The sequence below is a fragment of the Stegastes partitus genome, unplaced genomic scaffold (genome assembly GCF_000690725.1).
Source record: "Stegastes partitus isolate 25-593 unplaced genomic scaffold, Stegastes_partitus-1.0.2 Scaffold1805, whole genome shotgun sequence".
Lineage (NCBI taxonomy): Eukaryota > Metazoa > Chordata > Actinopteri > Pomacentridae > Stegastes > Stegastes partitus.
In genome coordinates, this window is record NW_007579536.1 from 114,171 (window position 1) to 125,779 (window position 11,609).

The 11,609-nt window shown below is 42.2% G+C and overlaps 1 protein-coding gene across 1 annotated transcript in view; it reads left to right on the forward strand.

Annotated features, from left to right (window-relative positions):
• Positions 1-10,620, forward strand: part of slc6a9 (solute carrier family 6 member 9) — a 65,189-nt gene extending 54,569 nt beyond the window's left edge. Inside the window, exons 5-13 of the mRNA XM_008302388.1 lie at positions 3-135; positions 239-373; positions 478-581; positions 3,924-4,161; positions 5,179-5,313; positions 5,396-5,495; positions 6,662-6,762; positions 8,314-8,484; positions 10,366-10,620. Coding sequence (XP_008300610.1) covers positions 3-135; positions 239-373; positions 478-581; positions 3,924-4,161; positions 5,179-5,313; positions 5,396-5,495; positions 6,662-6,762; positions 8,314-8,484; positions 10,366-10,620 — 1,372 coding nt within the window. The remainder of the gene's footprint in view (positions 1-2; positions 136-238; positions 374-477; positions 582-3,923; positions 4,162-5,178; positions 5,314-5,395; positions 5,496-6,661; positions 6,763-8,313; positions 8,485-10,365) is intronic.
• Positions 10,621-11,609: the final 989 nt, after the last annotated feature.

Below are 11,609 nucleotides of genomic sequence, written 5' to 3' on the forward strand. Positions count from 1 at the left end.
AGACACTATGTGTTGAACATCTCTGATGATATTGGGAACTTCGGCGAGGTCCGTCTCCCTATTCTGGGCTGCCTGGCTGTTTCCTGGGTAGTCGTCTTTCTCTGTCTCATCAGGGGTGTTAAATCCTCTGGAAAGGTCAGCCTCACACACACACACACACACACATCGATCCTCATACACCCAGATTTGACCATGTTTCTCTTGTGACTGACTCATTCCACCTGCATGTGTGGTCCAGGTGGTGTACTTCACAGCCACATTCCCGTACGTTGTTTTGACCATCCTGTTCATCCGTGGCATCACCCTGGATGGAGCCATCAACGGCATCAAGTACTACCTGACTCCACAGTGGCAGAAGGTCCTCGATGCAAAGGTACGCACTTATATTAGCAGAAAGATGAGGAGATAAACTGGAAATAGATTCTTTTTTTTTCCGTCTTTGTGCTACTTCTGACTCTCTGTGGGTTTGTTTTGTAGGTGTGGGGAGACGCTGCCTCACAAATCTTCTACTCCCTGGGTTGTGCCTGGGGTGGTCTCATTACCATGGCTTCTTATAACAAGTTCCACAACAACTGTTTCAGGTCGGTACTCCCAGACTATAGATAAACACAAAGCAAACTATGCCTTCAAGTATCGGCTTGTTAGGACTTTCTGATAATACTCTTTCTCAGTTCAAACCTGTGCTGCATTGACTGAGGCTCTCATTTCTTCAGCATGCTGCAGTGCTGTGTCCCTTGCTGTTTGCATGGATCTGAGTCCAAAAAGACTCAGGCAATTGTTAATCTGCCACCGCACATCCTGTAATTAGGACCATTCATTAGTAGCTCACTTTTAAACTAAGCTCTTAAAAACTTGGACAGCTCAACCGTCAGAAACGATGAATTGAATATGAATGTCTGATCAACTAACATGTTAGTATTTAGATTTGAATTTTAGAATAAGATTTTTCAGTTGCGAATAATTCACATCATTCACATCAACATCAGTTAATTCCTAACTTTGTGTTGTGGATGACAGTCTGGCTGCAATTCCGTCCTTTTTTGATCCCATCTTATGATGCTAACTATCTCTACAGATCAGGTTTTTGCAGGTGCTGATCCTCAGTGTGCATCTTTAGTGAAAACACTTTAACCCAAACACTTCTAGAAGACACTGCCAGTGCTGTGTTTATTTTCGCCTCATAATACATTCAGTAGCTTACCAAGGAGTGGACGTCATCGTGTTAACTATCCTTACTTCACAAACCCTCCAAAACCTGATTGCTTCATACGTTTTCATCTTTATCACCAAAGTTGCATCTGTTCTGAACGTTTATATATATTTTTTCTTTTTGGAGGAAAACCTCAGCCAGAACATGACATGTCATCTTTACATTCCAACTAGCTAACTGCTAACTCCCAACTGCCGTCATCCTCTTAAATCCCTTGTTTTTACTGATGCTTGGACTTTCCTCTTGATACCACCCCATAGAATAATCACACTAGTAACTCAAAAGCATCTGAAAGCATTTAGACCATTTTAACCCTCAGGGGGGCCTCACTGTTTGTTTGCTTTTGGAATCTGAAGAAGCGTTTGAACCCAGAAATGGCTAAATTGCCAGTCTTAACAAGATATGGTACCCAATGCCTTATATATGCAGCTGGAGCAATGGGGCCATTAGTTGAGCTTCGTATTAAGACTAGAAAAGGTCAACCAGCGAGCTGGGTTAGTACCCTGTCTAAAGGTACTAAAATCCACCTACCAGAACCTCTAAACCCCACTTACAAATACTGGGGGACCAACAAGTTGTGGCTTCATGGGTGTCATGTTAGGACTAAATCACTCCCACACAACTAGCAGAGACTTAAAAAGGCTTTAAAATATCGCCATAATATTGTTGTCATGGATGAAGGTGTATTACTGTCCCGTCACAGGCAGAAGGCCCTGGGTTCAAACCTGATGGTCAGCTGGGACCTTTCTTAGAAGAGTTTGAACTCCAAGTGCCTGTGTGGTTTTCCACCTTCCTTCCACAGTCCAAAAACATGCATATTAGGTTGATTGATGGTTGTAAACTGGCTGTAGGTGTGACAGTGCGTGTTCACCGTTGTCTGTCTTTCTGTTGTGATGTCAGTCTTGTTTTCTGTCAGCTGAGGTAACCTCCAACCTTCCCATAGCCCTCCACTCGATATAGGGGTATAGCAAACGGATTAATCTTTTAGGCCAGGAGAAGAATCATGTAGTGAAAATCTGATGTTGTGACAGCCCTTCTAGTGAGATGTAGAGGTTCTGGCAGGCATATTTTATTACCAGGGTGGCTGCTTCTCCCTGCTTTTATTATCTGTGACAAGTCAAGCTAATGGGTGGCTGGCTGTTGTGCCATATTTAAAGGATATTGAAGTCCTGGTTAGAAAAAAAATGCACATATCCCGACACTATGAGGTGAAACTCTTACAACAAGAGAAAAAAGCAATTTAAAATTTTATATGTGGTACATTTTTTTTTAAAATCGTGGCTACTGTGGCCAAAGTCCTCAGAGTGCTCACTGATGTCATTGTCAATAACTAACGTCCTTAAGAGGGCACAAAGAAAGGTGAAGGAGTGATGGAGAAAGTGAGAGGAGCAGAGTAAAATAGTCAGGAGCCAACTTCAAGGCTATAGGTCTTAAAAGAGAAGGAGGAGAAGGTGAGATAAGGTTGGACAGGAGGAGTCACAGAGATAATGCCTTTCTGGACGTGTGTTAAAAGGCTGATGGAGCGAGCAAGAAGCCGAGGAGAAGGTTAAGATGGAGGAAAGGGGACCGAGAAGGAGATAAAGAGAGGAAAAGATGTCATTTATTCTTACTTGTCCACACATGCCGACAGGATGACGGCGTCAGGGGGGTTTGGAGGGGGCAAGGGGAAAAGGCTGAAGATATAATTTGTTCCTCTGCCAGGAGCTTGAGGTTGTCCTATCTGTGCAGACAGCTGCACGGCGACCCTAATCAGCTTGTGTTCTGCAGCTCTGTCCCTGTGGAGACGCTCTCTGCTCTGCTGTTACACCTCCGATTGGTGCACATGCAGATGTGCAAAGTGCAGGAGAGAGCAGGAGCCTCACGGGTGAGAAACGGACTGGCATCAAAGTCATCAAAGACAACCTCTGTGATAACCCTAACAGGAAATGTGAGGAAACAAAGCGCTGTGTAACCGCACGATTCCCTTGTTAAATCCGAACAAAGTCCAAGTCTGAGTCAGAGAGAGTAAAGATGAAAAGAGGTTCTGCGAGCATCTTCCAGCAGTCTGAAACCAGTCAGCTGTCAGAATAAGGACAACAAGAGTCCAAAGCAGAAAAATACTGCGAACAGACTCACATTTCAGCAACTTGAATCAGAGACAGAGTTAAAGATCATAAGCTGAAGCTTCTCTGATTCTCTGCAGCAGGAAACTTGAAACAGCGGTCTTATACTAACAAAGCTATTTTTTACGTTTCATTTTCTATTTTATGAAATGTTGGCTTGCACAGGTTGTGTATTTTCTGAGAGTCCAAACAAACTGTAGCTATATCTGTGGTTCTAAACCACATTAGTACTTTAAATAGAAAAAGAGCTTCGTTCCACTTTCCCTGGACTTGACACCAAAGTTCTGCCTCACTTGGATGATATGGTCAACATTTATTTCATAGATTTACAAACTGTAGACACGTTCAGTCATAGTTGAACTTGAGACATAGAAATTGAAGTACATTTTATTGCTGGTATGAGTGGATGAAGTACCAGGACCACACTTCACCAGTTCATAAATGTAAAAACTGTCCTGTCATTTTACATGTATGCAGTTAATCATGGTAGCAAAAAGACATGATGTGTTTCTAGTGATGTATTTGGTTTCATATTGTAAATGCCGCTTATTTTGTTGTCTCGCGGTTTAATGAATCAGCAACACGTTTGTTCTTCTCTTTTCTACGTACAGAGACAGCATCATCATCAGTATAACCAACTGTGCGACCAGCGTGTACGCCGGTTTTGTCATTTTCTCCATCCTGGGCTTCATGGCGCACCACCTGAACGTCCCCGTGTCTGAGGTGGCCGACCACGGCCCAGGACTGGCCTTTGTGGCCTACCCAGAAGCCCTCACTCTGCTCCCCATCTCGCCGCTCTGGTCGCTGCTGTTCTTCTTCATGCTCATCCTTCTGGGACTGGGGACTCAGGTGACTAATGTGTCTCTATGCTTTGGAACAGGAGGATCATGAAGTTGTAGGGCAGTCTATGAGAAAGTCGAACAGGAAAGAGGCAGAAATTAGAGATAAAAAACATTTTGATCTGAAATCTGGTAGGGCATTTGTAGTTGTAAATGTTACAAATTAATGGACATGACAAATTTGCACAGGATGAAGCAATTATTACAAATTACTAGAGGTCTCCAGGTGATACTTGTACTGTGCAAATAGAGCTTACAGACGCACTGCATAAATTGTGTGTTCTCATGTTTGTGACTGGAGCATTTTGATTTCCAGTTTACCTTCCTGCTATCAATTCGTCTGAAAAATGATGAACAAAGGTCATCTTGAATAGAACTGAATGCTGTGTTTGTTGCCCAAACCTCCACGCTGATGCTATAAATGGGCCAAGTGAACGCCTTAGAGTGAGACCTGAGTTGACCCGCGTGCCTCAGGAACTCCGGATTAGAGCCGATCTGGATCCGCAGATGTTGTGAATGGTCAAAGTGTTGTGCCGTGTCTGTGCACTGACACTGGTGATCCTCTGAGTTTTCCTCTAGCGCCACCATGAGGTTGACATTTGTAGTTTTGAGTGAAATGAATTTACTGATTGTGTTCATGCTAAGATAGGATGGCAAACATATAGCCAGGAAGACGACAACAACGTGTGAGCAGGGTGGTTTAACAAAGACTTCAGAATGGCTGTAAATGAGAGGAAGACTTTTGGTCCATTTTACACAGTGGATAAGTATGTATGTTGTAGTAAAGTATTTATATTTGAATTATGCTAAAAGGAATACAAATATATTGGATATTTGAAGCAGAAGAAGAACTATTTTTTTACTAATCTATTAGACTTTGTACTTTAAGTGATGTTATTCTGCTTTAATTATGCTTCAGAGGAACAATGGTAGAACCAAAAATCACATGACTCCTCTTGGACTGTTCTCATTATGTCCAGTCTCATCTCTCATTTGAATCCTAAACCTTTCCTCTCCGTTCTCTTAGTTCTGCCTGCTTGAGACCCTGGTGACGGCCATTGTGGACGAGATCGGCACAGACTGGATCATCAGGAACAAGACTGTAGTCACGTTGTCAGTAGCCATAGTCGGTTTCCTACTGGGAGTGCCACTTACAACACAGGTAAATCCCAGACATGTTGTCGAGCATGTCTTTGAACCTGTCTTCAGCTGGTTTTTCACTCGTTCCCTGTTTTTGTGTGCAGGCAGGAATCTATTGGCTGCTGCTGATGGACAACTACGCTGCTAGCTTCTCTTTGGTCATCATCTCTTGCATCATGTGCATCTGCATCATGTATATTTATGGTAAGGAAGGAAATCGACTGAACACGCTGCTCTACAAAGACAGTTTGGGGTTTTTATTTCTGGCTACTTTTCTTATCTTATCAACTTAACGATTCCACTGAGAGATTCGGCAGTCAGCAAAACATCAGTGGTAAATATCAGTCTGTCTGACTGAAGCGAGAGAAAAAAAAAAAACAGAGCTGCAGACGTGTAAAGAATAAAAAATAAGGTCATTAAAGGAGGACGAGAGTTTTCCTTATCTTGTCAGTACTTTCATTTTACAGTTGTTTCATGGAAGGTTTACCTTCTTTGAATCAAAAGAATATGAGCTTCATTGTGAGCTCACCGTTGTACAGCCACATTAAACAATAATGGAAGGAAAGGAAATTTCATTGTACAGGAGGCAGAAATACTGATTTTTTTTCTACCAAAGGCAGGCTGAACAGGTCGACCCAAGGCTATGATTTCTGCAGCTCTGAATGTTAAAAGCTGTTCACATCAGCCTGCTGCCTGTGAGTGCTGCTGGCCGTTAGCTTCTAGATAATCAGTCGGTTAAATATAAAGGAATATCCGATAATGTGATCAGATGTTAGTCCATGTCTAGGAACCTATTATACTGTACGTTTTATGTCTATATCACGCACAGGTTATCTTTTTTAAATATTTATAGTACACCTCCAGTTGTGACATAGCTGACACAAGATGCAACAAGTGCATGTGTGGAGGCACATTGAACATCTGTCACATATAAACCTCTGAGGATTGAGAAATATTTAAAAATAGAAGCCGTCCTGACATTTAAAATAAAGAAGTCTGAGCATGTTTTGCACCTTTAGAGTTGCACTGAAAGGACTCCACATTGACTAAGGAGAAGCAGCAGTTTATCTGGTTTACATCTTTATGGAGAAGAATTCACACTGCAGCAGGATAATGAACCCAAACACACCTCAGAGCTTTAACTGGAAGAGTCCCAGGAAGAGCTGACTGTCATGGACTTCCCTCCACAGTCACCTGACCTCAGCCCCACTGAGCGTTTACCTTTTAAGACTGACAAGTTATTTGGAACACTGTCGGGTTTTGAACAAACATGTGGAACCATGTCATTAAATCATGATCATCTTCAGTTTGGATTAAATGCAGAAAACCTAGATTTTGACCATAGATTCTAACACTTTGTTCCGTTGCAGGTCACAGGAACTACTTCAAAGATGTCGAGATGATGTTGGGCTTCCCTCCTCCTCTCTTCTTCAAAGTCTGCTGGAGATTCATCTCCCCCGTCATTATCTCTGTAAGTGAACACACCTGCTGATCTGGGACCAATTCTAGTGATTGAATCTGTCGTCATCATTGAAAGTGTTTTCTCCTGAAAAACTGAAGACGGATTTTATTGGTTCAGTAAATTGAAGGAGGATGTTGAGTGGACGGTTCTCAACTTTCCTGTGTTGCTGACACATTGTTAGGGACCTGACCTACATTTGAGCTGCCATCAGTGCTAATCTGTTTGGCTACTGTTGGCTTTGTTTCCTGTATAAACCTCTAAAAGCAAATCTTTCTGACTGGGAAACGGACACATGCAGCTGCTATCAATGGTATTTCCCAAGCAGGCGTATTAGTCCACTAAGCTGCTGAGCCAACCAAGAAATTCATTGTTGTGGATTACTGGTCAGATTTCAGGCACTTTTGTTCCCCTTTTCATTTCACTACACAGACTAATGCTCTGCCCTCCAGGGCCTCTGCTAGAACTGTGACTAAACTCTCTGCTGTTGGATTGGGAGGATTTATGATCCTAATTATCTGCAACTTTTAAATAAAAACGATTTGGAGTGCTGCTGTCGATGCTGATTTCACCTGGACTGAGATGACTTTCTTCTGTTGTGTATCATTGTGTGTTTTACCTATTTGTTTAAGAAATTGTTGAGTAAAATACACTGGATCTTATGTTTTTTTTTCCTTTTATGCATACATAATACATAACAGATTAAAAATATATCAACAACTGAAGCAAAAGACGAAAAAAAAGACATCTTTGCAGAATTGTAGATGAGCTGTAGTACCTGATTTTTCCACCAGGTGGAGGCTCTTACTGTTTGATCCTGTAGCAACCTGAGGACGTAGTCGCTCAGACTTTGACAGTTCGCATTGGCAAGCAGGGAGCATTATGGTGCTGTAGCTATCAATGGGCCACCATAATAATAATAATTGATCAGATTTATATAAAGCTTTTCTAGACACTCAAAGATACACTGTCAATTATTCATTCACACACATTCATTCTGGTGGTGGTAGCTACCATTGTAGCCACAGCTGTCCTGGGGCAGACTGACAGAGGCGTGGCTGCCATTCTGCCCCTCCGACCACCACCTCAAACAATCCATTCATATGCATTCACACCGGGCAAGGTGGGTGAAGTGTCTTGCCAAAGGACACAACGTCCATAAAACAGATTACAGGGCGGAATCGAACCAATCATCGACCGACTCGCTCTACCACCTGAGCCCCAGCCGCCACCATGACAACGATTTCTGTGGTGTTTCATGACCTCTGACCAGAACTCACTTCATTTTTTTTAGGAAAGCTTTTTAACAATCATTGGCTGATGTAATCCAATTATTTGTTACCACAGATGTCATGACTCTGTGGTCAAATTAAATGATTAGCGAATAAAATAATGTCCTCTGCCAGTCATTCTCGTTAATGATTATTGGATTATTGGTTGATAATGATGCCAACAATCAGTTCGGAAAATCGTTTCAATTTTGCATTGCAAGTGTGTGTGTGTGTGTGTACATAAAGTAGGAAAGTGTTGAGTAAAATGTTGTTAACTCTTGTGTCCCTGCAGTTCATCCTGATCTTCACTGTGATCCAGTACAAGCCCATCACCTACAATGACTACGTGTATCCCGGCTGGTCCTTGGCTATCGGCTTTGCCATGGCTCTGTCCTCAGTGGTCTGCATACCGGTCTACGCCCTCTACAAGATCTCCAGGTCCCCAGGAGCCACCTTTAGAGAGGTACGACCCTCCCCAACATGCCTCTAGAGCATTTCTGTTCTAAAACACAGCTGATATAAACAGCAAGTGCTACAATTCACAATGCTACAGCTACAAAGGCTGAACATGTCTCTGAGGAACACGCATTAAAATAAGGTCAGTACGTAAACATGTTAATATCAAGTGCAACTCTTGGATGCCAACAATTAAGTTAATCAAAGCTTTAACATCAACAGAGTTTAGAGAAGCTCTGAAGCGTGTATCAGCTGGAGGACATTTGCTGACAGCAGATAAAAATGTGTTTGAAGTCCTTCAGATGATTGAACTACCAGTTTGCATTCCTGTGTTTAAGTTCTAACAGCAGTTGAACTGTCAGCTGATGTCTGAACCAGGACCAACGTCTACATATCACTTCAAGTATTTTAGATTATTTTAAATTAGTTGTAATGGTAGAAATTACTGTGAACTGATGCTTAGAGCACTTGAACTGCCAGATGAAATGCAAGCGCCGCATTGTGGACTCTCAGAACTGGTTAGTGAAGGGCTGGTGTGGTTTCTTTGAAGTGGGGTTGTCAGCAGTGATTACCTGCAGTCAGCGGTATTACCGACAATAGATGACAGACAGCCGGCCGCTAGTTTGAAGAAGCAGACAGGAGGACCAGCATGGAAGCCAAGCAGTGTACTGCTGTGGATGGGAGCAGCAGCAGAAAAGAATTTTAACCACCAGTTTAAAAAAAAAAAAAAAAAAAAAAAATGCATATCAGTGAAAGTGTACACGATGTTTAGAATATATTTAATTGTGTTTCTGTGGCGTCACACACGCTCTCTTTACAGCCGCCAGACTCCCTTAACAAAAACATTCATTTTAATTCACAGAACACAGGAGTTTCAGATCTGTAATTGTGTATCTTTGGTGTTTTAACACATTAGTTCAGATCCTTATTAGCATGTTGAAGCACCAAAGTGACACAATAACACAAGTAAACTGATCAGTGGAGGCAACGACAGACCAGTAGCTCTTGTTTTCTGTAAGGTAAAATAACTATTTATTTAAATGGAGTCTGGTGGTTTCCTGGATGGTGACGAAAATTAACTGTGTGACTTATGAGATATGCTGTCTGATCCAGCAGAAATCTAACTTGCTCCGCTTACATTCTCAGCTGGCCAATCACAGCATGAAGCGAGTAATTGATAAGTTTCCACCAATCAGAGAGACCACAGGCACCAAAAAACAACTAATTTACACATGATTTAGAGCTTTTAACTGTATAAACAGAAAGAATCATCTGATTTTAAACTTTCTCACGGCCATTTCTGCCAGACACATGACAAAACATGACTGTTCTCCTGCACTGGGTTGAACTTCAGGCTGTGTTTACACAGAGCAGAGAGGGAACAAGGATGGAAACTATTTACAAATGTCAGTAGTGACGTTGAAGTAACACCCGGGGACACTGGGAAAAATGTTGTACAGTTTTTTCTTCCACTAAATAGATAAAGAAATTAAACTTTTCTATTTTCTGTTTTTGTGATTTATGACACAATACTTTGGTTACTTCTCTGTACTTTTACCAGAAGTTGTGTTGTTTACATCTCAGCATTACATACAGTGAAAAATGAGCCGACAGTTAAGAATAAACAGGAAGAAGAAAACACAGAAAAAGTGCTGAAGATTCTGAGGGTTAAGATGTCATTTGAGGAATATGTAATGACAGCTGTTGAAATGCCAGATAAAGTGAAGGAGTAAAAACATTGTGAGCATTTTAGTTTAAGAAATGTAAAGCATTTCAAATGTCATTTAAAGAATTCACGTGTTTCTTTCTGTTATTCTCATGTTTGAACCTGTTGAAATGACTCGTCCTGAAGTTTCTGCTTCTGTCCCTCTGTCTCTTCCCGTCTCAGAGGTTGAAGTACGCATGCCGATCGCATCCAAAGTGGGGCCCTGCCCTGCAGGAGCACCGGACAGGCCGCTACGCCCCCATGGCCTCTGAAGACACTGTGGAGGCCCGTCCCCTAAAGGAGAAGGAGGAGCTGAAGGAAGAGCAGAAGGAGGAAGAGAAGGAGAAGGAGAAGGAGAGGAAGGATGAGATCAGCCTCACCATCCAGGGAAGCAACGGCTCCACCAACACACACAACAACCCCAACCCCAGCGCATAGACAGCACCACGCTCTGTCAGCGCCACCGGGCACCGCCCCACCGTCTCCTCCTTCTCTTCCTCCCTTTTCCTCCCTTCTCCTCCATCCTCGCCCCACTTTCCCACAGTCCTCTGTGGGGGAGATCCCATTCGCTGGAGACCTTTACATATTGTAAGGGCTTATTATATCTATCCTAACCTCTTCTATCTATCTGTGTGTTGTCTCTAGATAAACGAAGAAAACAAAAAAACAAAAAAAAAAAAAACACGAAAGGAAAGAAAAAATTGGGTCATCATCCAAAAGAAATGTGTGTATGTTAGTGTGTGCGGGTGGGTGGGTTGTTAATTTGTTCCACATAATTTAATAATGCAGTTTGTTTTTTCCTTTCATTTTTTGTAAAACTTGTATATGTCATCTTCATATGCAGTTAGAGGTACGGTAGATTGTGAAGCTGCATGTGTTTGTTTTGTGCATGCAGCAGCATAGAGACACACACTGTTCTCCTTTATTCTGTTAGCTGGTTCTGTTCGGGATGGGCGACTTAGTAGCGGCAGCGATCTGACAGCTGGAGACTTGTAGTGGTGCTGTAAGAGGAGGAGGGTAAACTGTGCCTGTACTGGCCATTTACAGTCTGATGGAGGCTACAAGATGGAAATAAGCTCTATTCTGTAGCCGGGAAAAGAGACGGACGGACACACTCATTCACACTCATACACTCTGTATATTTACAGCACACAGTGACCTCAACCATAGTTGATCTCAGCTTAAGACTAAGCCTGTTGTTTTTTTTTATGCTGCTTCTTCTTTACAAAAATTAAAGAAAAAAAAATATTCTACAGAGCACAAATATTTAACAACAACACCCGAGATGGCTACTGACACTTAGGGCTGATTTTCTGTGGAAATTTTCCTCCATTAGTAACTTTTTTTTGTTCCACTAAAGCTGCTTAAACTCAGCAGAGAGACAGTGAACTGTACTGTAACTCTCTCTGCATCTACATCCACACACA